Raw genomic sequence first — 26961 nt, 5'->3', positions numbered from 1 at the left:
GGATTCCTTTTGGATTATTTCTAGGACTTATGGACATGTATAAATTCTCATGTTGATTCATGTTATTTATTACATCACTACTAGCCTGTGTTATATTGCTATGTGCTGATGTATTTTATGTAATTATGTGTAATACCTCCCATATTGATGGATTTATGTATACCTGTTTCAAGTGAGCCCCTTTAGAAACCTGCTAATCTGATTTGATTTCCTATTTCCTTTGGTGTTTTCATCTCCCTTCCTGAGATGTCAGGGAGGGTGTAAACACCTTCTTTTTATGGTGTTTTCACTTCTTTTTTGAGCAGTCAGGGAAGGCGTGATCACCTTCTTTTGGGGGTTCTCACCTCCTTGAGAAGTCAGGAAGGTCATGACCACCTATGTTCTAAATCAAAAGAAAGGGGGAGATGTTGGAATCCTTACAAAGTGTTAACTCATTAGAGTCGATAGAGACAATAATTATCTAATTTAGCATGGTTCAGTATGATTGATCTGATCTTACAAGGAGATGTTATAGGCCAGAACTTGAAACAAGGTACTAAGTGGAACTATAGAAACAATGCTTGTGTTCACACCTTTAGAGAGCTCATATAAGCAAGAAGCTCTTAGGGCCACAGAAGCACTCTGGGACAGACACAGAGCTTCCTCCTCTGGGAGGAAGCCCACAAGCCCACTCTCAGAAGTGGAGTCAGATCCATTCCAACTTTCGCCTTGGTACTGACTAGAGACATTCGGAATTGAGCTAGAGGCAAAAGAATAGCAACGAGAGCTCTTGGAACCAAGGAAAGCTGAGACCTTTAAGAAAGCTACCCGGGCCCAAGGAAGAAGAAAATAAATGTTTGGATTTTATCAGCTGGCTGTATTTGGAGTGATTATTACTTGATCTGAAACTAAGGCTGCCTCTAGAAAACTTCCCTGCGAAACCTGCTCCCTCAAAGAGAACCATTATATATTATAAAAAAGAAGAGAACACCACAGGGTAATGCTTTCTCTCTATTGACTTCAGTTTCAAAATGAATGATTTAAATAACATGATCTTTAAGTTCTTTCCTAGCTTTGAAATTTTGTTCCTAAATATTGCCAATTTTATTATTTGTCTATTCTTCCAAAAGGTATTTATTAAACACACCTATTATACATAAGGTTACAATAGACTAGCTGCTAGAGATACAGAGAAAGGAGAGAGAGAGAGAGAGAGAGAGAGAGAGAGAGAGAGAGAGAGAGAGAGAGAGAGAGAAAGAGAGAGAGAGAGAGAGAGAGAGAGAGAGAGACAGAGAGACAGAGAGACAGAGAGAGAGACAGAGAGAGAGAGAGAGAGAGAGAGAGAGAGAGAGAGAGAGAGAGGAGAAAGAGAAGAACTAGTTCTTGAATTTTCCTCCTTAAGGTTACAAATATATACGCATAAAAGTACATTTTAAATATATTCAAAGTAAGTTCTATGTAATATTAGAAGTAGTGAGGGAGAAGAAGCATTAATAATTGGAAGTATTAGAACAGGCTTTCTATTGGAAGTCATCCTTGAGTTGCAGCTTAAAAAGGCAAAGGTGAGAAGGGAGAAGAACATTCTAGGAACTTGAAATGTCTCTGGAACATGTACAGAAAGAGATGGAATGTCATGTATATAGAACAACTATAGGCCAGTTTGATTATAACCCAAATTAGGTGAAGGAGAGTAATATGAATTAATCCCAGGAAGATAGCTAGATTAGAAAAAGCTCAATATGAGATAGAGTTGGTACTTTGTTTAGAGGCAATAGGGAGCCATTGCAATTTTATGAAAGTGAGATGATAAGAAATGCACCTGAAAAAAAAAAAACTTGTCAATGATGTAGAAAATTAGAAAGGGAAGAAACTGGAAATGGAGAAATAGAGAATGATTTTATTACAATAGTTTAGAAAGAGGTGATAAGGGAGTATCTAAACCAAAATGACAGTTTGGCCATGGAATGGAAAGAAAGGAATGATGAGTATGAGGAATATCATAGAAGTAGAAGTGACAAGATTAAGTAACTGATTAAATAACATGGGAGGGGAGAGTTATAGTGACTGAGTATCATAGAGTCATAGAATGGATTAGTGATGAAAGAATGGTGAAGTCCTTAGCAGAAACAGAGAAGTTAGGAAAAGAGTTTGGAGGGAATTATAATGAGTTAGATTTGGGACAATTTGAATTTGAGGTATGTGCATATGAAGCACCACATAGGCAGTTGATGTGTTATTAAAGCTCAAGAGAAAGTTGTTTAGCTATTTCAGTTGTATCTTGCTCCCATTTGTGACTCTTCCTTTCCCCCCATTTGAGGTTTTCTTGGCACAGATACTGGAGTTGTTTATAATTTCCTTCTCCAGTTTATTTTATATGTAAGGAAACTGAGGCAAACAGGATAAAGTCATTTGTCCAGAGTCATACAACTAGTGTTAGGCTGGATTTAAGGTTTATTTAATTGCAGGCCCAGCACTCTATTCACTATTCACCTGGCTATCCTCCAGGGGACATAATAACTAGATTTATATATAGAATATATAGATTTGGAAACAGCACGGTGAGATATTTATGATCATTGAGACTGTAGGAGCTGATGACTACCCAGAGAGAGACTATAAAACCTACAAATGGCCAAAATAGATGTTAGCTGTTGCAGATTCTTAAAATCATTCAGTTGTCTCCATTCTTCCTACATATTGCAGTTTGCTCTAACACTGGTTACTGGTATTTTCCTCAGGCTTTGGGCATATTTATGAAATAGTGATGGGAAAGGAAGGAGAAAGTCAGGAGGGATCAGGGGAATAATGTGGCTACTTCATTTACAAATCTCTTGGCACTACAATAAAAAGAAGTGCTCTTCCGTAGGGTGATGGCAAGGAACATGAAGTGAAACAGGGTAGAAAGTAAAATGAAAAACTTTGACATGCATAAATTAATATTATTATCATTATTTCTCAGCTTTAGAATAAACTTAACTGTACTTAATCTGTAAATTAATTTATCTGCATTACTCTTTTGAGTGAGCCATTATTCCGCAGCCAAGAAACTCACATTATTGAAGCCCAGAGTCAACCATTAAAATTCTAAGAATTTTTTACTTACAGCTTTAACTTCCTATTATGCCTTCTTTCCAATACCATCCCCCTATTGTCCTTTTCACTCATCCCCATGTTATTTTCACTATCTGAAATTTCATAGGTCCCTGACCTATGTCAAATCCTAGTTTTTCAATTGTCTATATGTCCTTTGAAAATATTCCTGAGTTTTAGTTTTCTCATATGTGAAATAAGGGGACTGTCCTAGATAAACTACAATCCTTCCCAGCTCTAGATTCTTATAATTATGTCAAAGCCAAAGATAATCAAATACCCTCCTTTTACAATGGAGAAAACTTTGACTCAGGAAAGTTAAGTGATATACTCAAAATTGATTAATTATCAAACATCAAGTACTATATCTGGAGCACTATCCTCTTATGTAGAAGACACAGGAATAGGAATATAATTGAATGGAAAATTCAGAGAATGAAGTCAAATAAATGGAGGGGAGAAAAGAAAAAAAGCCAAAGTAGGTTCCATAGTCCACAAAATAGTAAAATGATATTCCAAAAACATAGGAAGCATGCAGGGACGAACTTCATTTTTTTCCCACCACCCAAGGGTGTCTGGGTCTTGCTGCGCAAATTCCTGAGATCTCTTCACAGCCCAAAAAATGAGATATCCACTTGCACCAAGTGTGAGGAAACAGAAGAAGTTAGCAAGAAACCTCAGGAATCGGATTAAGTGAACGTTTTCTTCCCTTTGGGCTGCAAATTCCTCATCAATTGCTTCCTATAGAGAGGAGAAAAAGAAAGGAATTACTGAGCTATTTAAAAGAGCATGGCTTCAGATGAGCTTTGCTGAAATTGAAAGTTGAAAAATCAAAGTTCTTATTAATCCCCAGGGATCTATATAATAAATGAGATAGATACTTGGGAAGAGATGCTATGCTACCTAGAGATGCTACCTGGAGACCTATGATTGCTTTAAGCAGTAACTCTCTCTCTCTCTCTCTCTCTCTCTCTCTCTCTCTCTCTCTCTCTCTCTCTCTCTTAATAACTTTTTATTGACAGAACCCATGCCAGGGTAATTTTTTTACAGCATTATCCCTTGCACTCAATTCTGTTCCGATTTTTCTCCTCCTTCCCTCCACCCCCTCCCTCAGATGGCAAGCAGTCCTTTACATGTTAAATAGGTTACAGTATATCCTAGATACAATATATGTGTGCAGAACTGAACAGTTCTTTTGTTGCACAGGGAGAATTGGATTCAGAAGGTATAAATAACCCAGGAAGAAAAACAAAAATGCAAGCAGTTTACATTCATTTCCCAGTGTTCTTTCTTTGGGTGTAGCTGCTTCTGTCCATCCTTGATCAATTGAAACTGAATTAGCTCTCTTTATCGAAAAGATCCTCTTCCAACAGAATACATCCTCAAACAGTATTGTTGTTGAGATATATAATGATCTCCTGGTTCTGCTCATTTCACTTAACATCAGTTCATGTAAGTCTCGCCAGTCCTCTCTATATTCATCCTGCTGGTCATTTCTTACATATTCAACAATAATATTCCATAACGATCATATACCACAATTTACTCAAGCATTCTCCAATTGATGGGCATCCATTCATTTTCCAGTTTCTAGCCACTACAAACAGGGCTGCCACAAACATTTTGGTACATACAGGTCCCGTTCCCTTCTTTAGTATCTTTTTGGGGTAAAGCAGTAACTCTCAATGAGGAAATTTTTTTCTACCAAAGCAGAGCTAAAACTGTTCTGCAATAGCAGTCTCAGTTATGTGCTCAATTTTCATTATGCTTCAGAGTAGGATTTGAACCCAACTCTTTGATATCCAATGTTCTACTATCTCTGACTGATGAGGAAACATCCTCAGAAAAGTTAGTGATTTGCTCAAGGTACCAGAACTTATAAGTAGTAACTAATTCCAAGATTCCTATTCTTTTCCACAACAGTGGCCTTTGTTCTAATGCTAAAATTATGAATGATGAATTTCTCACTTCTTGTCAATATTATTATTGTGGAAATTAAGAAAATAGGACGATGCTATCACATTAATGCTGGAAAATGTCATTGGATTTTTAATAATAACAGCAGGAATTGTCCCCAGATACTGTTGGACAGATATGATGAGTCAATCTTTCCTTTCATCCTGAAGATATTTTGCTAGACCATAGAAGATAATTTGGGAGAGTGAAAAGATTTTGCTCTCAGAAATTTAGTAGGGGCAGCTAGGTGGTACAGTGGATAAAGGAACAGTCCTGAAGTCAGAAGGACCTGAGTTCAAATTTGATCTTAGATACTTAATACTTCCTAGCAAGTTACTTGATCGCAATTGCCTCTGCAAATAAATAAATAAAAATAAAAAAATAATTAGAAAAATCCCTTTACCTTAAAGTTCATGATGATAGAGTTAAACTTGTTGTCTGCTGTTTCAGGATTACCAATCAGGAAGTCCCAGCTTGTGAACATTTTCCAGCTGAAATTGAAAGTGTTGTCATCCCCACCTCCATCCTCACCAAGGTTCTTTGCCATTCTGTAAAGACAAAAAAACAAATTTAGAATTTGGGCTTCAAAAGAAAAGATTAAAAAGGTTCCATTATGACAGAAGTAGAGATGATAAATTCAAGGAGGAAAAAACTGACAAGGAACATATGAGAAGGAAAAGAAACATTTTTCCTCTAATAGATTTCTCTGCTACAGGTTTTTTTTTCCCATTTCTTTTTTTCCTGGGATCATAACATTTCTATGGATTCCAAATATGAATATTTTTTGAGCAAACTAAGGTATATAAAGTGCTTTTATGTTTCTAAACTAACACAATAGCTTTAGAGCTGTAAAGGAAATTTTTTAGAGGCCTATATTTTTATGTTTCTCAATTATCTTCTAGCACAGTGGATTGCTGTTATTCATTTTTTATTCTTGAAGACCAATGATTTCATGATAGTGATTTTGACTTGCAAGTGAATTGGATTTTTTTTTTTTTTTTTTTTTTTTTTTTTTTCTTTTTTTTTTTTTTTTTTTTTTTAAGTTTTTTTATTTAATAATTACATTATATTGACACTCATTTCTGTTCCGATTTTTTTTCCCCTCCCTCCCTCCACCCCCTCCCCTAGATGGCAAGCAGTCCTTTATATGTTGGATATGTTGCAGTATATCCTAGATACAATATATGTTTGCAGAACCGAACAGTTCTCTTGTTGCGTAGGGAGAATTGGATTCAGAAGGTATAAATAACCCGGGAAGAAAAACAAAAATGCAGATAGTTCACATTCGTTTCCCAGTGTTCTTTCTTTGGGTGTAGCTGCTTTTGTCCGTCATTTATCAATTGGAAACTCAGGTCTCTTTGTCAAAGAAATCCACTTCCATCAAAATATGTCCTCATACAATATCGTTGTCGAAGTGTATAATGATCTCCTGGTTCTGCTCATTTCACTTAGCATCAGTTCATGAAGATCTCTCCAAGCCTCTCTGTATTCATCCTGCTGGTCATTTCTTACAGAACAATAATATTCCATAACATTCATATACCACAATTTACCCAGCCATTCTCCAATTGATGGGCATCCATTCATTTTCCAGTTTCTAGCCACTACAAACAGGGCTGCTACAAACATTTTGGCACATACAGGTCCCTTTCCCTTCTTTAGTATTTCTTTGGGATATAAGCCCAATAGAAACACTGCTGGATCAAAGGATATGCACATTTTGATAATTTTTTGGGCATAATTCCAGATTGCTCTCCAGAATGGTTGGATTCGTTCACAACTCCACCAACAATGCATTAGTGTCCCAGTTTTCCCGCATCCCCTCCAACATTCATCATTATTTTTTCCTGTCATCTTAGCCAATCTGACAGGTGTGTAGTGGTATCTCAGAGTTGTCTTAATTTGCATTTCTCTGATCAATAATGATTTGGAACACTCTTTCATATGAGTGGTAATAGTTTCAATCTCATCCTCTGAAAATTGTCTGTTCATATCCTTTGACCATTTATCAATTGGAGAATGGCTTGATTTCTTATAAATTTGAGTCAGTTCTCTATATATTTTGGAAATGAGGCCTTTATCAGAACCTTTAACTGTGAAAATGTTTTCCCAGTTTGTTGCTTCCCTTCTAATCTTGTTTGCATTAGTTTTATTTGTACAAAGGCTTTTTAATTTGATGTAATCGAAATTTTCTATTCTGTGATCAGTAATGGTCTCTAGTTCATCTTTGGTCACAAATTTCTTTCTCCTCCACAAGTCTGAGAGATAAACTATTCTATGTTCCTCTAATTTATTTATAGTCTCGTTCTTTATGCCTAGGTCATAGACCCATTTTGATCTTATCTTGGTATATGGTGTTAAGTGTGGGTCCATGCCTAATTTCTGCCATACTAATTTCCAATTATCCCAGCAGTTTTTATCAAATAATGAATTCTTTTCCCAGAAGTTAGGGGCTTTGGGTTTGTCAAACACTAGATTGCTATAATTGACTATTCTGTCTTGTGAGCCTAGCCTTTTCCACTGATCCACTAATCTATTTCTTAGCCAATACCAAATGGTTTTGGTGACTGCTGCTTTATAATATAATTTTAGATCAGGTACAGCTAGGCCACCTTCATTTGATTTTTTTTTCATTAATTCCCTTGAGATTCTCGACTTTTTATTGTTCCATATGAATTTTGTTGTTATTTTTTTAGATCAATTAAATATTTTCTTGGAAGTCTGATTGGTATAGCACTAAATAAATAGATTAGTTTAGGGAGTATTGTCATCTTTATTATGTTCGCTCGGCCGATCCAAGAGCACTTAATATTTTTCCAATTATTTAAGTCTGACTTTATTTGTGTGGAGACTTTTTTATAATTTTGCTCATATAATTCCTGACTTTCCTTTGGTAGATAGATTCCCAAATATTTTATGGTATCAACAGTTATTCTGAATGGAATTTCTCTTTGTATCTCTTGCTGTTGGGTTTTGTTGGTGATGTATAAAAATGCTGAGGATTTATGGGGATTTATTTTGTAGCCAGCTACTTTGCTAAAATTATGAATTATTTCCAATAGCTTTTTGGTAGAATCTCTGGGGTTCTCTAGGTATACCATCATATCATCTGCAAAGAGTGATAGTTTGGTTTCCTCATTGCCTACTCTAATTCCTTTTATATCTTTCTCGACTCTTATTGCCGAGGCTAGTGTTTCTAATACGATATTAAATAATAATGGTGATAGTGGGCAACCTTGCTTCACTCCAGATCTTACTGGGAAAGGTTCCAGTTTTTCCCCATTGCATATGATGCTTACTGATGGTTTTAAATATATGCTCCTGACTATTTTAAGGAAAAGTCCATTTATTCCTATGCTCTCAAGTGTTTTTATTAGGAATGGATGTTGGATTTTATCAAATGCTTTTTCTGCATCTATTGAGATGATCATGTGGTTTTTGTTTGTTTGGTTATTGATATAGTCAATTATGCTAATAGTTTTCCTAATATTGAACCAGCCCTGCATTCCTGGTATAAATCCTACTTGGTCATAGTGTATTATCCTGGTGACAATTTTCTGTAATCTTTTTGCTAATATTTTATTTAAGATTTTAGCATCAATATTCATTAGGGAGATTGGTCTATAATTTTCTTTCTCTGTTTTCAGCCTACCTGGTTTAGGTATCAGTACCATATCTGTGTCATAAAAGGAGTTTGGTAGGACTCCTTCAATCCCTATTTTTTCAAATAGTTTATATAACATTGGAGTTAATTGTTCTTTAAATGTTTGGTAGAATTCACATGTAAATCCATCTGGTCCTGGGGATTTTTTCTTAGGGAGTTGATTGATAGTTTGTTCTATTTCTTTTTCTGAGATGGGACTGTTTAGGATATTTACTTCTTCCTCTGTTAGTTTGGGCAAGCTGTATTTTTGGAGGTATTTTTCTATTTCATTTAAGTTGTCGAATTTATTGGCATAAAGTTGGGCAAAGTAACTCCTAATTATTGCTCTAATTTCCTCTTCGTTAGTGGTGAGTTCTCCCTTTTCATTTTTAAGACTAACAATTTGATTTTCCTCTTTCCTTTTTTTAATCAGATTTACTAAGGGTTTGTCTATTTTGTTGGTTTTTTCATAGAACCAACTCTTAGTTTTATTAATCAATTCAATAGTTTTTTTACTTTCAATTTTATTGATCTCACCTTTTACTTTTAGAATTTCAAGTTTAGTGTTTGACTGGGGGTTTTTAATTTGTTCCTTTTCTAGCATTTTTAATTGCAAACCCAATTCATTGACCTTCTCTTTCTCTATTTTATACAAATAGGCCTCTAGAGATATGAAATTTCCCCTTATTACCGCTTTGGCTGCATCCCATACATTTTGGTATGATGTCTCATTATTATCGTTTTCTTGGGTGAAGTTATTAATTATGTCTATGATTTGCTGTTTTACCCAATCATTCTTTAGTATGAGATTATTTAGTTTCCAATTATTTTTTGGTCTACTTCCCCCTGCTTTTTTGTTGAATGTAATTTTCATTGCATCGTGGTCTGAAAAGGATGCATTTACTATTTCTGCCTTACTACATTTGAGTTTGAGGTTTTTATGTCCTAATATATGGTCAATTTTTGTATAGGTTCCATGAACTGCTGAAAAGAAAGTGTATTCCTTTCTGTCTCCATTACATTTTCTCCAGAGATCTATCATATCTAGCTTTTCTAGTATTCTGTTTACCTCTTTGACTTCTTTCTTATTTATTTTCTGGTTTGATTTATCTAATTCTGAGAGTGCAAGGTTAAGATCTCCCACTATTATAGTTTTACTGTCTATTTCTTCTTGCAGCTCTCTTAGTTTCTCTTTTAAGAATTTAGATGCTACCCCACTTGGTGCATATATGTTTAATATAGATAGTGCTTCATTATCCATGCTACCCTTTAGCAAGATATAGTGTCCTTCCTTATCTCTTTTAATTAGGTCAATTTTTGCTTTAGCTTGATCTGAGATCAGGATGGCTACCCCTGCTTTTTTGACTTCACCTGAAGCATAGTAGATTTTGCTCCAACCTTTTACCTTTAACCTGCATGTATCTCCCCGCTTCAGGTGTGTTTCCTGTAAACAACATATTGTAGGATTCTGGCTTTTAATCCATTCTGCTAACCGCTTCCTCTTTATGGGGGAGTTTACCCCGTTCACATTTATGGTTAGAATGACCAATTCTGTATTACTTGCCATCTTGTTAACCCCGGTTTATGCTTTCCTCCCTTCTTTCCCCTTTCCCCCCCTTCCAAGTATTAAGCTTGTGAGCACCCCTTGTTTCTCACAGCCCTCCCTTTTTAGTGTCCCTCCCCCCCCCTTAGAATTCCTCCCCCTATCTTACCCCTTTCCCTCCCAGTTCCCGTATTCCCTTCCGCTTAGCTTATTCCTTCCCTTTCCACTTTTCCCTTCTCACTTTTCAATGAGATGGGAGAAGTTTCACCATAGATTGAATATGTCTTAAGATTTTTCACTTAAAGCCAATTCTGAAGGCAGTAAGATACCCACTATATTCATCCCCCTCCATTCTTTCTCTCAGATATAATAGGTTTCCTATGCCTCTTCATGAGATGTACTACCCCCACTTTACCCTTTTTCTGGTACAATGTCCTTTCCACATCAATTTCTAGAACAAGGTATACATGTATTCTTTATGCATCTATATAGTCAAAATATAGTTCCCAAGATTAATCTTTACCTTTTTAGATTTCTCTTGAGTTCTATATTTGTAGATCAAACTTTTTGTTAAGTTCTGGTTTTTTCATCAGAAATAGATGAAATTCGCTTACTTCGTTGAATGTCCATCTTCTTCCCTGGAAAAAGATGCTCATTCTCGCTGGGTAAGTTATTTTTGGTTGCATACCAAGTTCCTTAGCCTTTCGGAATATCATATTCCAGGCCCTTCGATCTTTTAATGTGGATGCTGCCAGATCCTGGGTGATCCTTATTGTGGCTCCTTGATACTTGAATTGGGTTTTTCTAGCCGCTTGCAATATTTTTTCTTTCATCTGAGGGTTCTGGCATTTGGCCACTATATTCCTTGGTGTTTTGATTTTAGGATCCCTTTCAGTGGGTGATCGATGAATCCTTTCAATGTTTATTTTTTCCTCTGTTCCTATGACTTCTGGGCAGTTCTCTTTGATAATTTCCTGGAAGACAGTGTCCAGGCTCTTTTTTTCATCATGTTTTTCTGGGAGTCCAATGATTCTCAGATTGTCTCTCCTGGATCTGTTTTCCAGGTCTGTTGTCTTCCCCAGAAGGTATTTCACATTTTTCTCCATTGTTTGATTTTTTTGGATTTGCTTGACTGATTCTTCTTGTCTCCTCGAGTCATTCAATTCCACTTGTTCAATTCTGATTTTCAGTGAAGTATTCTCTTCACTCACTTTTTTAAAATCTTTCTCTAATTGTCCAATTGAGTTCTTTTGTTCTGTGGAATTTTTTTCCATTTCGCCAATTTTGTTTTCCAGTTCACTAATCCTATTTTTCAAGGATTTTACTTCTTTATCCACTCTCTCTTTAACTGACTTCTCCAGGCTCTTTTGCCAAGCCTCCCTCTCCTTTTCCCAAGCTTCCTTCTCCTTTTGCCAAGCCTCACTCTGCTTTCCCCATTTTTCTTCTAGCTCCCTTGTGAGAGCCTTTTTAATCACTTCTATGAGGTTCATCTGTGCTGAGGAACAGACGATCTCCTCCTTTGGGGAATCACCTGGGGACTGCCTGTTTTTAGTCTCCTCAGGATTTAGAGTCTGCTCTCTATCTGTGTAGAAGCTGTCTAGGGTTAAAGTCCTCTTCAGCTTCTTGCTCATTCTGTCTATTAATCAGAGACAAACTACCAAAGAAAAACAGAAAAAACTGGAGTCTTTCTTTGGGGGGGGGCTGGGTGTGTTATCGAGCTTCCTCTACAGACTGCAGGTGGCAGCAGTGAGGCACTAGCAGGACTGTGCTGCGCCTGCGCTCTGAGATCCCAAAGCGTGCTGAGTCACTGAGGGGGGGGAAGGGGGGGGCGGCCAGGTCCTGAGAGACTCCAGCTGTTTGCGGTTGTGTTCTTCAGCCCCGGTGTTTTTAGCTTCTCTGCTGGGCTGTTGACTTGCTGCAGGTTCCAAACCTGTAGCGAAGCTCTCCCCGCAGAGACAGCTGCGATCACTCCCCACCCCCTCTCCAGTCTGCTCCCGTGCTCTCACTGCCGCTGCCCGCCGCCTGCGCCCGATCTAAAACCGCCCCAGCCCTCCAGTAAAGACAGACCTTTCTTGGCGGATCTCAAGGATGGCTTCTCTTGGTAACTATTTGTGGGTTTTTTTCAGTCAAGCATTGATTCAGAGGCTTGTAATGAAGTGGATAGTGAGAGAAAGCGCGGAGCTTATGCAACTGTGAGCCTCCTCTCCGCCATCTTAACCGGAAGTCCCGTGAATTGGATTTTTGTGAGGAAGCGCTGCACAAAGTTATGAGTCTCACTCTCCTCTAGAGTCATCTGAGTCCATTGGCAAGGTATAAATCAAAATGACTTGTGATGGCCCCACTGGATGGCCCCGCTTGGAAGTCAGGAAAACCTACATTTAAGAGTTGTCTCTGAAAAACATAGGCTGTCAGTTAATAGTTAAGCTTTTATTAAGTTCCTACTGTGTGGCAAGCTCTGGGCTAAACATGAGGCATAAAAATAAAGGCAAAAAACCAATCTTCATTCTAAAGGAGCTCAGAACTTAATGGGAGAAAGAATATTGAAATAGTAATGTAAAACAAGATATAATTAAAAATAAATTAGAGATAGTCAACAGAGGTAATTCTATAGTATGAAAGGATTAGGGAAGACTTCCTATAGAAAATAATCTGTTAGCTGGAATTTGAAGAAAACCAGGGAAACCAATAGGTGAAAGAGGATTATGGAGAACATTCTAGTCATGAAGGAAAGCCCATGAAAATGCCTCAAGTCTGTAACTTTGGACACAACTTTTCAAAGCCTCAGAAAATCTTCTAAAAGTATAAATTATAGAGTAAATGCTAGATCTTGAACTTTGAAGAGAATTTCTTGCCATAAAAATTTTTTATGAGACAGTTGTAAACCATGTTTGTTTGTTTTTGATTTTGTTATTACATTATGTAATATACTGTTGAAGTTTTTAGCATTTTGTAATACTAAATGTAAAATAAAATTACAGGTCTAGTAAAAGGAAAAAAAGTCCTTTATTTATATAACTCCAAAATTTGCCCTGAGTTGATAGAACTAGATTTTTAAGTATTTTTAATGGTAAGTAGCTATAGTCATTCAAATTAAAGGTAGAAGTAGATACAGGTTCCCCATCCACCCACCCCCAACAGAGCACAAATGATATTTACTTGTGGTTTGGTTTTAATGGTTCCATATAATCCACCTCTATTTCTATCATCATCAGTTTATTCATTATTAGAATTTCAGACATTATATTCTACAAAAATTCACCTGATTAAAAAAAAAATAAATGAGAACCACAATGTGATAAAAAAAAATTCTCTAAGAGCTTTATAAATGAAACTGTTCTCTGTCCATTTGTCTTCTATCCTTATTTTAAGAATTTTCTCCAAGGCAGAGTAGTAAAAAGTAGCTCAAAAGATATGTTGACAATGATGATAATAGTGGTAATGGTGATAAATATTTTTATAGGTCAAAATTATCAAAGCACCTTTCATATATTAATCTAACTTGATCCTCATAACAATCCTTTGAAGTAGGTGTTATTATTATTTTGCACATTTTGCAATAGAAAAAAAATCTATCTGAAAGAGACTAATTGAGTTGTTTAGAATCACAGAGCACTACCTAAGTGCTTCAATCTCAGATTTTTTTTTTTTATGTCCAACACTCTATCCCTACAAGGAACCCAACTTCAGAATTCATTTAATAAAAATACCTCCTTATAGAAGAGAAAACTGAGTTCCAGAGTCCTCACGTCTGTAATCTGGGAGAGAAAAACCATTTATTCAACTATCTCCTTACCACTAATTATCTTTATCTGAGAGAAAACCCTGAATAAGACACAAAACAGAAAAGTTGAAAGAAGGGTAAGAGAAAAGAAAAGGTTGGCTGGACAGGGATGGGAGTGGGTGGTGGTAGTGAGAAAGTTGATAAGAAAAAAAGACTTAGGAAGAAAAACTGGAATGCCATTGAGAATATTGAGAAGAGTGGGAGGCATTGAGAACAAACTTTGTTTACCTTTTAATTTTGCCTCAAGATGGTCGAGATTTTTTTATACCTAGCTTAGACTCTGTGTCATTTTTGTCCAAGGGGCTATCCATGTCACATAGTACAGGCATGAAAAATTTCATGAGACAATTATAAACCATGTTTGTTTTTAATTTTGTTATTACATTATGTAATATGCTGTTTGAATTTCTAATATTTTGTAAATGTGCCCCAAAGCATGCTTTTTTCATAAATAACATAAAAGACTTGAAATATAGGCACTAGTATCATAGAAATTACACTAACAATGAAAGGATGATAAGTGATGAGAGAAGTGGAAAAGGCTAAGAAAGATACTCCACTGAGGTGCAAGGCTCTTCTTGTCAACTGCAACCTCCTTGAATTCAAGGTTTAGTTCACGTGAGGTTTTCAGCAAGTAGTCAATGTCAGTCAATATTTGTCTAAATTAGGTAACATATATAATATAATAATTCATTATGCATTAAACAAAGGTTATGTAACCCTGGGAAACTCACTTAACCTCTGCCTATCTTAATCTTCAACTACAAAATTCAGATAATAGTACCTGCCTCTTAAAGTCGTTGTAAGGATAAAATGAGAAAATATTGATAGTGCTCTTTTTACATCTTAAAGCACTATATAAAAGTTGTTTTTGTCACTATTATATCAAAATACAGTAATGTTTGGATCCCATTACCTTAGTGAAACATTCTTTCATGAATCTATCAATGCAGAGTCTGAAAGTTACTTTCAATTATGGATTGGAGTCAGACATTAGTTTTGACTTGATTCAATATATCCTATAATTCTTGAATCTAATTCTATCTATTAGAAAACAATATTTTCCTTGACTTCATCAAAATTAACACTATATTAGGGCTGTAGCAATGAGATTTCAGATAAATAATATTGACTAACTTATTTATTATACTATTTTGGTATTTCTCCCTTAAAGTCCATGTTTTTGAATAATGACAAACCTAGACTTTGTCAACATGTTAGGAGATACTCTGTTTTTTAGAGATAAGATCCAGCAAGCCAGCTGTGCCCTTGAGCTTGGCATAACAACAATCCTTTACACTTACATTCTAGATAAACTCAGCCGAGCAAAAACCCAGAATTGTTTCTGGTCATGAAGCCCTCATACGAATCAAACACATCACATTGTTGCTGTTATCTCTTGTTGTCGGGGCTATAACTCACTGCATAACCATAGTATAAGTATGGACTCTCCCCACACTAAAGAAGGTTCTTCCACTAGGGACAGGGCTCTGGAACATGTGCTTACAAAACATTTTTCTCATTTTGAAATTAAACATCAATTTGATTCCTGACTCTCCTGTTTCTAACCTGTTTTGTTTGACTCCAGCCATCCACAGATTAGAGGCCTGATTCAACCGATTGACATTAATTGGTGTTAGAAATGGGATTGAACATGGAATAGATCACACTGGACTCTCTTTACCAGTAGGAATGAAATAGGCACTCCTGGAGATTTACTTTTTAGGAGCCCAATACTGCCCTCTTCCCCCACTCACACACTCATTTGGTGAGTCTTCTGCTCTTGTCCCTACTTCTATTCTCCAAACCTCACCTTGGTTGAGTTCTATATTCTTAGGAAGAAAATTCTAGGACCCTTTCTATGATTTGGTTCATCCAAAAATCTCTGGTAAAGATAACTGTACATCTCACTGTGTGCCTCAGTGAAATTGCAACTGTGTACTTAACTGCATGCTTCAAAAACCTGTGTGCCTCAGTCAAACCAGTTAAAATTAGAATTGACATTTCTGTTTGTAGCTGTCTTGTCATTTTATCTGTGTTTCTGTCTTTGTATATCAAATATCAGTATCATGTTTCTGTAGTGAGCTGTTCTGCTACCTTGAAAGATTTAAAATACAGCCAATCAGAACAATTTTTAAGAACTGTAGTCAGAGAGTTTTATATTCAGTTTGTCAGGATGATTGTCCAATTGTGCCAGGATGCAATTGTCCTAATAAGCAGGACTAACTTCCACTTTAGCTTTCATAGGAGATTGTGTTATGTTATAAGAAAAAAGAAAACACCTGCAAAACACTTCCCCCCCCCTTTCATTTCAACATTGGCTATGTTGGAATTATATAAAGTTATATAATTAAAGTTTGTTGAACTGCTAAAAATAATTTAGCACATTAAGGGATTTAAAAATTTATGATTTTTAGGATTCCAGGGGAGAACTCCTGAGATTTAGGAAGATAATTCTAGGAACTAACTCCCTTCTGAAATATCTTAGTAACTCTGGAGTGGTACTACTCTGTAGAATTTATTTTAAGACAAAAAACAAAACAAAGCAAAATAGTAGAGCCAAGATGCAGGAAAGAAGACATTAAGTTGTCTGAGTTCTCCATAGTTTTCCTTGGAAACAACATTAAATCAAGCTTCTGGATAGATTCTTGATAGATAGAACCTACAAAGAGATGGAGTAAAATAATTTTCTAGCTTAAGATAGTTTGGAATGACTTCAGGAAAGGTGTCATACATGAGTGGGAGGGGAACACAGTCCGGTGCAGATAGTGTCTGGGCAAGCTATGGGAAGCTCTTGGCCATAGCACAGATCACATAGACCCTTTTGTTCTGTCTCAATAGGCTATTGACATGGCAGGCCAGTGATGGAGTCTCCAGTATTGGCAGAATAGGCAAATATCCAGCCTCAGAAATTAGGCAACAACAGGTGCAACTTGGTTGAGCAACCCCAGTGCAGTAGTAAGACACCAAATACCTGAGGCCACAGAACTCAAAGTCAGTTATCCCAGGACATGTCTCCCAAGGCAAGAAGCTTAGGGTAGTATCCTCTGTGCCACAAATGCAAAGCTCAATTTTAAAAGCTATAAAATGACATTCCCCCCCTCCCCCAAAATGAGCAAGAAGCAAAAAGGACCCTTGACTATAGAAAGCTACTATGGTGACAGGAAAGGATGCCATCTCAGAAGAAGATAAAATATTTGCATACAAAACTTCAAAAGGGGATATGAATTAGTGTCAAGTTCAAAAAGCCTTGTTGGAAGATCTCAAAAAGAATTTGAAAAACCAAATAAGAGAGATAAAAGAAAAATTGGGAAAAGAAATGAGATGTAAAACAGAGTCAACTTGGAAACAAGTTGGAAAAGGACAAAAAGTGACTGAAGAAAATAATTTCTTTAAAAATACAAATGGCCAAATGCAAAAAAAAAAAAAGAAAGAAAGAAAGAAAAAAGAAAGAAAAAGTAAAGAAAATAAAATTCACTGAAGAAAACAACTCCTTTAAATATAAAATTAGTCAAATGGAAGAGGAGGTAAAAAAGCTAACTGAAGAAAATCAAAGCTTAAAAATTTGAATTGGGCAAATGGAAGCTAATGACTCTATGAGACATCAGGAATCTGTCAAACAAAATTAAAGGAATAACACAAACTTAGCTGGGCATAGAAATTTATCTTTTTAAAAATAATTATAACTTTTTATTGACAGTACATATGCATGGGTAATTTTTTACAACATTATACGTTGCACTCACTTCTGTTCCGATTTTTCCCTTCCCTCCCTCCACCCCCTTCCCTAGATGGCAAGCAATCTTATACATGTTAAATATGTTATAGTATATCCTAGATACAATATATGTGTGCAGAACTGAACATTTCTCTTGTTGCACAGGAATAATTGGATTCAGAAAGTAAAAATAACCTGTGGGGAAAAAACCCCAAAAATGCAAACAGTTTGTACTCATTTCCCAGTGTTCCTTCTCTGGGTGTAGCTGCTTCTGTCAATCATTGATCAATTGAAACTGAGTTAGATCTTCTCTTTGTTGAAGACATCCATTTCTATCAGAATATATCCTCATATAGTATTGTTGTTGAAGTGTATAATGATCTCCTGGTTCTGCTCATTTCACTCAGCATCAGTTCATGTAAGTCTCTCCAAGTTTCTCTGTATTCATCCTGCTGGTCATTTCTTACAGAACAATAATATTCCATAACATTCATACGCCATAATTTACTGAACCATTCTCCAACTGATGGACATCTATTCCAGTTTCTAGCTACTACAAAAAGGGCTGCCACAAACATTTTGGCGCATACAGGTCCTTTTCCTTATTTAGTATTTCTTTGGGATATAAGCCCAGTAGTAGCATTGCTGGATCAAAGGGTATGCACAGTATGATAACGTTTGGGGCATAATTCCAGATAATTCTCCAGAATGGTTGGATTTGTTCACAACTCCACCAATAATGCATCAATAACCCAGTTTTCCGCATCCTCTCCAACATTCATCATTTTTTTTCCTGTCATCTTAGCCAGTCTGACAGATGTATAAATAAATAAATAGTGGTATCTTAGAGTTGTCCTAATTTGCATTTCTCTGATCAGTAGTGATTTGGACCACTCTTTCATATGAGTGGAAACAGTTTCAATTTCATCCATCTGAAAATTGTTCATATCCTTTGACTAATTATCAATTGGAGAATGGCTTTCTTTCTTTTTTTTTTTTAATTTAAATTTTATTTTATTTAATAATAACTTTGTATTGACAGAATCCATGCCAGGATAATTTTTTTACAACATTATCCCTTGCACTCGCTTATGTTTTGTTTTTTTCCCCTCCCTCCCTCTACACCCCCCCCCCCAAGATGGCAAGCAGTCCTATATATGTTAAATATGTAGCAGTATATCCTAGATACAATACATATTTGCAGAACCGAACAGTTCTCCCGCTGCACAGGGAGAATTGGATTCAGAAGGTAAAAATAACTCGGGAAGAAAATCAAAAATGCAAATAGTTCACATTCATTTCCCAGTGTTCCTTCTTTGGGTGTAGCTATTTCTGTCCATCATTTATCCATTGAAACTCAGTTAGGTCTCTTTGTCATAGAAATCCACTTCCATCAGAATACATCCTCATACAATATCGTTATCGAAGTATATAATGATCTCCTGGTTCTGCTCATTTCACTTAGCATCAGTTCATGTAAGTCTCGCCAGTCCTCTCTGTATTCATCCTGCTGGTCATTCCTTACAGAGCAATAATATTCCATAACATTCATATACCACAATTTACCCAGCCATTCTCCAATTGATGGGCATCCATTCATTTTCCAGTTTCTAGCCACTACAAACAGGGCTGCCACAAACATTTTGGCACATACAGGTCCCTTTCCCTTTTTTAGTATCTCTTTGGGGTATAAGCCCAATAGAAACACTGCTGGATCAAAGGGTATGCACAGTTTGATAACTTTTTGGGCATAATTCCAGATTGCTCTCCAGAATGGCTGGATTCGTTCACAACTCCACCAACAATGCATCAGTGTCCCCGTTTTCCCGCATCCCCTCCAACATTCATCATTATTTTTTCCTGTCATCTTAACCAATCTGACAGGTGTGTAGTGATATCTCAGAGTTGTTTTAATTTGCATTTCTCTGATCAATAGTGATTTGGAACACTCTTTCATGTGAGTGGTAATAGTTTCAATTTCTTCATCTGAAAATTGTCTGTTCATATCCTTTGATTTTTTATAAATTTGAGTCAGTTCTCTATATATTTTGGAAATGAGGCCTTTATCAGAACCTTTAATTGTAAAGATGTTTTCCCAGTTTGTTGCTTCCCTACTAATCTTGTTTGCATTCGTTCTGTTTGTACAAAGGCTTTTTAGTTTGATATAATCAAAATTTTCTATTTTGTGATCGGTAATGGTCTCTAGTTCATCTTTGGTCACAAATTTCTTTCTCCTCCACAAGTCTGAGAGATAAACTATCCTATGTTCCTCTAATTTATTTATAATCTTGTTCTTTATGCCTAGGTCATGGACCTATTTTGATCTTATCTTGGTATGTGGTGTTAAGTGTGGGTCCTTGGAATGGCTTTATTTCTTATAAATTACAGTCAATTCTCTCTATATTTTGGAAATGAGACCTTTTATCAGAACCTTGAACTGTAAAAATGTTTTCCCAGTTTATTGCTTCCCTTCTAATCCTACCCGCATTAGTTTTGTTTATACAAAGGCTTTTTAATTTGATGTAATCAAAATTTTCTGTTTTGTGATCAATAACGATTTCTAGTTCTTCTTTGGTCACAAATTCCTTGCTCCTCCACAAGTCTGAGAGGTAAACTATCCTATGTTCCTCTAATTTATTTATGATCTTGTTCTTTATGCCTAAATCATGGACCCATTTTGATTTTATCTTGTTATATGGTACTAAGTGTGGGTCCATGCCTAATTTCTGCCATGCTAATTTCCAGTTTTCCCAGCAGTTTTTGTCAAATAATGAATTCTTATCCCAAAAACTGGGATCTTTGGGTTTGTCAAACACTAGATTGCTATAGTTTTTGACTATTTTGTCTTGTAAACCTAACCTATTCCACTGATCAACAAATCTATTTCTTAGCCAATACCAAATGGTTTTTGTGACTGCTGGTTTAAAATATAGTTTTAGATCAGGTACAGCTAGGCCACCTTCATTTAATTTTTTTTTTCATTAGTTCCCTTGAAATTCTCAACCTTTTGTTCTCCCATATGAATTTTGTTGTTATTTTTTCTAGGTCTTTAAAATGGTTTCTTGGGAGTCTGATTGGTATAGCACTAAATAAATAGATTAGTTTAGGAAATATTGTCATCTTTATTATATTCACTCGGCCTATCCAAGAGCACATAATATTTTTCCAATTATTTAAATCTGACTTTATTTGTGTGGAAAGTGTTTTATAATTTTACTCATATAATTCCTGACTTTCCTTTGGGAGATAGATTCCCAAATATTTTATGCTATTGACAATTATTTTGAATGGAATTTCTCTTTGTTGGTGATGTATAGAAATGCTGAGGATTTAGTTATTTATTTATGTGGATTTATTTTATATTCTTCAACTTTGCTGAAGTTGTGAATTATTTCTAATAGCTTTTTAGTAAAATCGCTGGAGTTCTCTAAGTATATCATCATATCATCTGCAAAGTGATAATTTGGTTTTCTCATTACCTATTCTAATTCCTTTAATCTCTTTCTCGACTCTTATTGCTGAGATTAGTGTTTCTAATAAAATATTGAATAATAATGGTGATAGTAGGCAACCTTGTTTCACTCCTGATTTTAATGGGAAAGGTTCCAGTTTTTCCCCATTACATATGATGTTTACTGACAGTTTTAAATGTATACTCCTGACAATTTTAAGGAAAAGTCCATTTATTCCTATCCTCTTAAGTGTTTTTATTAGAAATGGATGTTGAATTTTATCAAATGCTTTTTCTGCATCTATTGAGATGATCATATGGTTTTTGCTAATTTCGTTATTGCTATAGTCAATTATGCTAATAGTTTTCCTAATATTGAACCAGCCCTGCATTCCTGGTATAAATCCTACTTAGTAATAGTGTATTGTCCTGGGGATGATTTTCTGTAATCTTTTTGCTAATATTTTACTTAAGATTTTAGCATCAATATTCATTAGGGTGATTAGTCTATAATTTTCTTCCTCTTTTCAACCTACCTGGTTTAGGTATCAGTACCATATCTGTGTCATAAAAGGAATTTGGTAGGACTCCTTCAATCCCTATTTTTTCAAATGGTTTATTGGACTTAATTGTTCTTTACATGTTTGGTAGAGTTCACATGTAAATTCATCTGGTCTGGGTATTTTTTCTTAGAGAGTTGGTTAATAGCTTGTTCTATTTCTTTTTCTAAAATGGGACTTTTAGTCTATTTACTTCTTCCTTTGTTAATCTGGGCAAGGTATATTTTTGAAGGTATTCTTCCATTTCATTTAAGTTGTTGAATTTATTGGCATAAAGCTGGGCAAAGTAATTCCTATTTATTGCTCTAATTTCCTCTTCATTACTGGTGAGTTCTCCCTTTTCATTTTTAAGACAATTTGATTTTCCTCTTTCCTTTTTTAAATCAGATTTACTAAGTGTTTGTCTATTTTGTTAGTTTTTTCATAGAAACAACTCTTAGTTTTATTAATTAATTCAATAGTTTTTTTACTTTCAATTTTATTGATCTCTCCTTTTATTTTTAGAATTTCAAGTTTAGTGTTTGACTGGGGATTTTTAATTTGTTCCTTTTCTAGCATTTTTAGTTGCAAGCCCAATTCATTGACCTTCTCTTTCTCTATTTTATCCAATTAGGCCTCTAGAGATATGAACTTTCCCCTTATTACGACTTTGGCTGCATCCCACACATTTTGGTATGACATCTCATTATTGTCATTTTCTTGGGTGAAGTTATTAATTATGTCTATAATTTGTTGTTTCACCTAATCATTCTTACTATGAGATTATTTAGTTTCCAATTATTTTTTGGTCTATTTTCCCCTGGCTTTTTATTGAATGTAATTTTCATTGCATTGTGGTCTGAAAAGGATGCATTTACTATTTCTGCATTAATGCATTTGAATTGGAGGTTTTTATGTCCTAATATATGGTCATTTTTTGTGTAGGTTCCATGAACTGCTGAGAAGAAAGTGTACTCCTTTCTGTCTCCATTTAGTTTTCTCCAGAGATCCATCATATCTAACTTTTCTAGAATTCTATTTACCTCTTTGACTTCTTTCTTATTTATTTTGTGGTTTGATTTATCTAATTCTAAGAATGTAAGGTTGGGATCTCCCACTATTATAGTTTTGCTGTCTATTTCTTCTTGCAGCTCTCTTAATTTAGATGCTACACTACTTGGTGCATATATGCTTAATATTGATATTACTTCATTGTCTATGCTCCCCTTTAGCAAGATATAGTGCCCTTCCTTATCTCTTTTAATTAGATCAGTTTTTGCTTTTGCTTGATCTGAGATCAGGATGGCTATCCCTGCTTTTTTGACTTCATCCTGAAGCATAGTAGATTCTGCTCCAACCTTTTACCTTTACTCCTTTACTCTGTATGTATCACCCTGCTTCAGGTGTGTTTCCTGTAAACAATATATTGTAGGATTCTGGCTTTTAATCCAGTCTGCTAACCACTTCCTCTTTATGGGGGAGTTTACCCCATTCACATTTATGGTTAAAATTACCAATTCTGTATTACTTGCCATCTTGTTAACCCTTGTTTATGATTTTCTCCTTTCCTTCCCCTTTACTCCCCTCCCCAGTATAAAATTTGTGAGCACTACTTGCTTCTCACAGCCCTCCCTTTTTAGTGTCCTTTCTCCTACCTTAGAGTTCCTCCCCCATCTTACCCCTTTTACTCCCAATTTCTGTATTCCCTTCCGCTTAGCTTACTCCTTCCCTTTTCACTTTTCCCCTCCAACTTTTCAGTGAGGTAGGAGAAGTTTCATCATAAATCAAATATGTCTAATATTTTTCTCTTTAAGCCAATTCTAATGGCAGTAAGATACACATTATGTTCATCCCCCTCCATTCTTTCTCTCAGATATAATAGGTTTCCTTTGCCGCTTCATGAGATGTGGTCCCTTTAGGGTCCCTTTCAGTAGGTGATCAATGAATTCTTTCAATTTCTATTTTGTTCTCTGTTTGTATAACTTCTCAGCAGTTCTCTTTGATAATTTCCTGGAAAATAGTGTTCAGACTCTTTTTTTCATCATATTTTTCAGAGAGTTTTATAATTCTCACATTATCTCTCCTAGACCTATTTTCCAGGTCTGTTGTTTTCCCAAGAAGGTATTTGACATTATTTTTCTCTTTTTTTTGGTTTTGCTTGATTGATTCTTGGTGTCTCCTCGAATCATTCAATTCCATTTGTTTGATTCTGATTTTCAATGAATTATTTTCTTCACTCACTTTTTGAATATATTTTTCTAATTGTCCAGTTGAGTTTTTAAGTGAGTTGTTTCGTTCTATGGAATTTTTTTCCATTTCGCCAATTTTATTTTTTAGAAAGCTATTTCTTTTTCCAAATCACTAATTCTGTGTTGGAGGGGATGCAGGAAAACGGGGACACTGATGCATTGTTGGTGCAGTTGTGAACGAATCCAGCCATTCTGGAGAGCAATCTGGAATTATGCCCAAAAAGTTATCAAACTGTGCATACCCTTTGATCCAGCAGTGTTTCTATTGGGCTTATACCCCAAAGAGATACTAAAAAAGGGAAAGGGACCTGTATGTGCCAAAATGTTTGTGGCAGCCCTGTTTGTAGTGGCTAGAAACTGAAAAATGAATGGATGCCCATCAATTGGAGAATGGCTGGGTAAATTGTGGTATATGAATGTTATGGAATATTATTGCTCTGTAAGGAATGACCAGCAGGATGAATACAGAGAGGCTTGGAGAGACCTACATGGACTGATGCTAAGTGAGATGAGCAGAACCAGGAGATCATTATACACTTCGACAACGATATTGTATGAGGATGTATTCTGATGGAAGTGGATTTCTCTGACAAAGAGACTTAACTGAGTTTCATTGGATAAATGATGGACAGAAACAGCTACACCCAAAGAAGGAATACTGGGAAATGAATGTGAACTATTTGATTTTTGATTTTCTTCCTGAGTTATTTTTACCTTCTGAATCCAATTCTCCCTGTGCAGCGGGAGAACTGTTCGGTTCTGCAAATATGTATTGTATCTAGGATATACTGCAACATATTTAACATATATAGGACTGCTTGCCATCTTGGGGGGGGGAGGAGGAAGGGAGGGGAAAAAATGAAACATAGGTGATTGCAGGGGATAATGCTGTGTAAAAATTATCCTGGCATGGATTCTGTCAATACAAAGTTATTATTAAATAAAATTAAATTTAAAAACAAAAAAAACAAAACAAAACAAAAAAAAACAAATCACTAATTCTGTTTTTCAAGGATTTGATTTCTTAATCCACCCTATCTTTAAATGAGTGGGATGACTTTTCCAGACTCTCTTGCTGAGCTTCCCTTTCCTTTTCCCATTTTTCTTCCAGCTCTCTTGTGAGATACTTTTTAATTTCTTCTATAAGGTCTTATGTGTTGAGGACCAGATCATATCCCCCTTTGGGGATTCATCTGGAGACAGTCTGTTTTTAGTCTCCTCAGGGAGACTGCTCTCTATCCATATAGAAGCTATCAATAGAGTCCGTTGAAATTTTTTGCTCATTTTGTCAGAGAAGAATCAAAGAAGACAAACTAGCAAAAAAACAAATGCAGTCTGCTTTTTTTGGCGGGGGTGGGTGTAGGGGTGGGTGGCGGGGGAGAAGAGGGCAGGGGAGGGTCTGGATGGTATTACCGAGTTTTCTCTACAGACTGTGGGGGGGCAACAGTGAGGCACTAATGGGTTAGCAATGGCTGAGCTGCATCTGTGCTCTGAGACTCTGAGACTCTTAGAGCATGCTGAGACACTGAGTGGGTGTGGTCAGATCCCGAGAGACCCTGACTTTTCAGGCTTATAGTCTTTACCTCCTGTGTTTACAGCTCCTCTGCTGGTCTACTGGCTTGCTGCCAAAGCAAAATAGCCATTCTGTGTTTTAAAGTTCTTTTCCACAGCTGAGATCAATCCTACCCCACTCTGGTCTGCTCAGTGTAAGCTGCCTTCATACTTTCACTGCCACTCCCTGCCCAGTCTAATCGTCCCTACCCTTGAGACCTTTTTTGGTGAATTTCAAGGATGTCTTCTGTTGGTAATTATTTGTGGGTTTTTCTTTTTTTCAGTCAAGCACTAATTCTGAGGCTTGTCATGAAATAAATTCTGAGAGCAAAGATGGAGATTAGGTAGATGTGTGTGTCCTCTCCACCATCTTGGGTGGAAGTCCCATAGAAATTTATGTTACTCTATAGAGAAATATGAAAAGAAAGAGGAAAGAAAAAGAAGGGGCTTAATAGAAGGGGAGGACAGAAGTAGTAGGGGAAAGGAGAAAAAAAAGTGAGGAAGGGGTGATAGAAGGGAAGGCAGAATGAAAAAGACAGTGGTAAAAAGCAAAACACTGGTGAGCAGGGACTGGTTGAAAAGAGAGAAAAAATGTATAAGCTGGCGAAAAAAATGTGGAGGGAAATACAAAATTGGTAATCAGAGCTGTGAATGTGAATGGGATGAACTCTTCCATAAAATGGAAGCAGATGGCAGAGTGGATTGTGAGAAACATTTGAAACAGAGAGATACACACACAAAAAAGGTAAAAGACTAGAGTAGAATATATTGTGCTTCTATTGAGATTAAAAAATAAAATCAGGGATTGCAATCTGGATCTCAGACAAAGCAAAACCAGATCTAATTAAAAGAGATCATGAAGAAAACTATATCTTGCTAAAAGGCACCATAAAGAATGAAGTAATATCAATACTAAACATATATGTAACAAGTGGTATAGCATCCAAATTCTTAGAGAAGTTAATAAATTACAGATAGAAATAGATAGCAAAACCATATTTGTGAAAGACCTCTACCTCCCTATCTCAGAATTAGGTAAATCTACCCACAAAATAAACCAGAAAGAAGTTAGAAGGTGAATAAAATTTTAGAAAAGTTAGATATGATAGATTTCTGAAGAAAACTGAATAGGGATAGAAATGAATAAACCTTTTGTTCACCATTACATTGCACATATACAAAAATTGAGCATGTATTAGGGAATAAAATACTCACAATTAGATGGAAAAAATCAGAAGTAGTAAATGCATCTTTTTTAGATTATGGTGCAATTAAATTTACCTATAATGAAGGGCCATGGGAAAATGGAATAAAAGCTAATGGGAAGGTTAAAAATCAAATCCTAAAGAATGGGGATGGGTCAAACAACAAATCATAAAAACAATCACTAATTTCATCCAAGAAAATAACAATAATGAGACAACGTACCAAAAATTATGGGATGTGGCCAAAACAGTACTT

General features: G+C 35.8%; 1 protein-coding gene across 1 annotated transcript in view; it reads right to left on the bottom strand.

Moving 5' to 3' along the window:
* TMC1 (transmembrane channel like 1) overlaps nt 1–26961 on the bottom strand; it is a 134363-nt gene that overhangs the window by 46989 nt on the left and 60413 nt on the right. The window contains exons 10-11 of the mRNA XM_051972587.1: nt 5429–5573; nt 3616–3810 (exon numbers count right to left, since the gene is read on the bottom strand). Of these exons, the coding sequence (XP_051828547.1) occupies nt 3616–3810; nt 5429–5573 (340 nt within the window). The remainder of the gene's footprint in view (nt 1–3615; nt 3811–5428; nt 5574–26961) is intronic.

Source organism: Antechinus flavipes, chromosome 1, assembly GCF_016432865.1.
Source record: "Antechinus flavipes isolate AdamAnt ecotype Samford, QLD, Australia chromosome 1, AdamAnt_v2, whole genome shotgun sequence".
NCBI classification, from domain to species: Eukaryota; Metazoa; Chordata; class Mammalia; order Dasyuromorphia; family Dasyuridae; genus Antechinus; species Antechinus flavipes.
The sequence above is the reverse complement of the archived record's forward strand: the minus strand, read 5'-3'. Positions and strand labels throughout refer to the sequence as shown.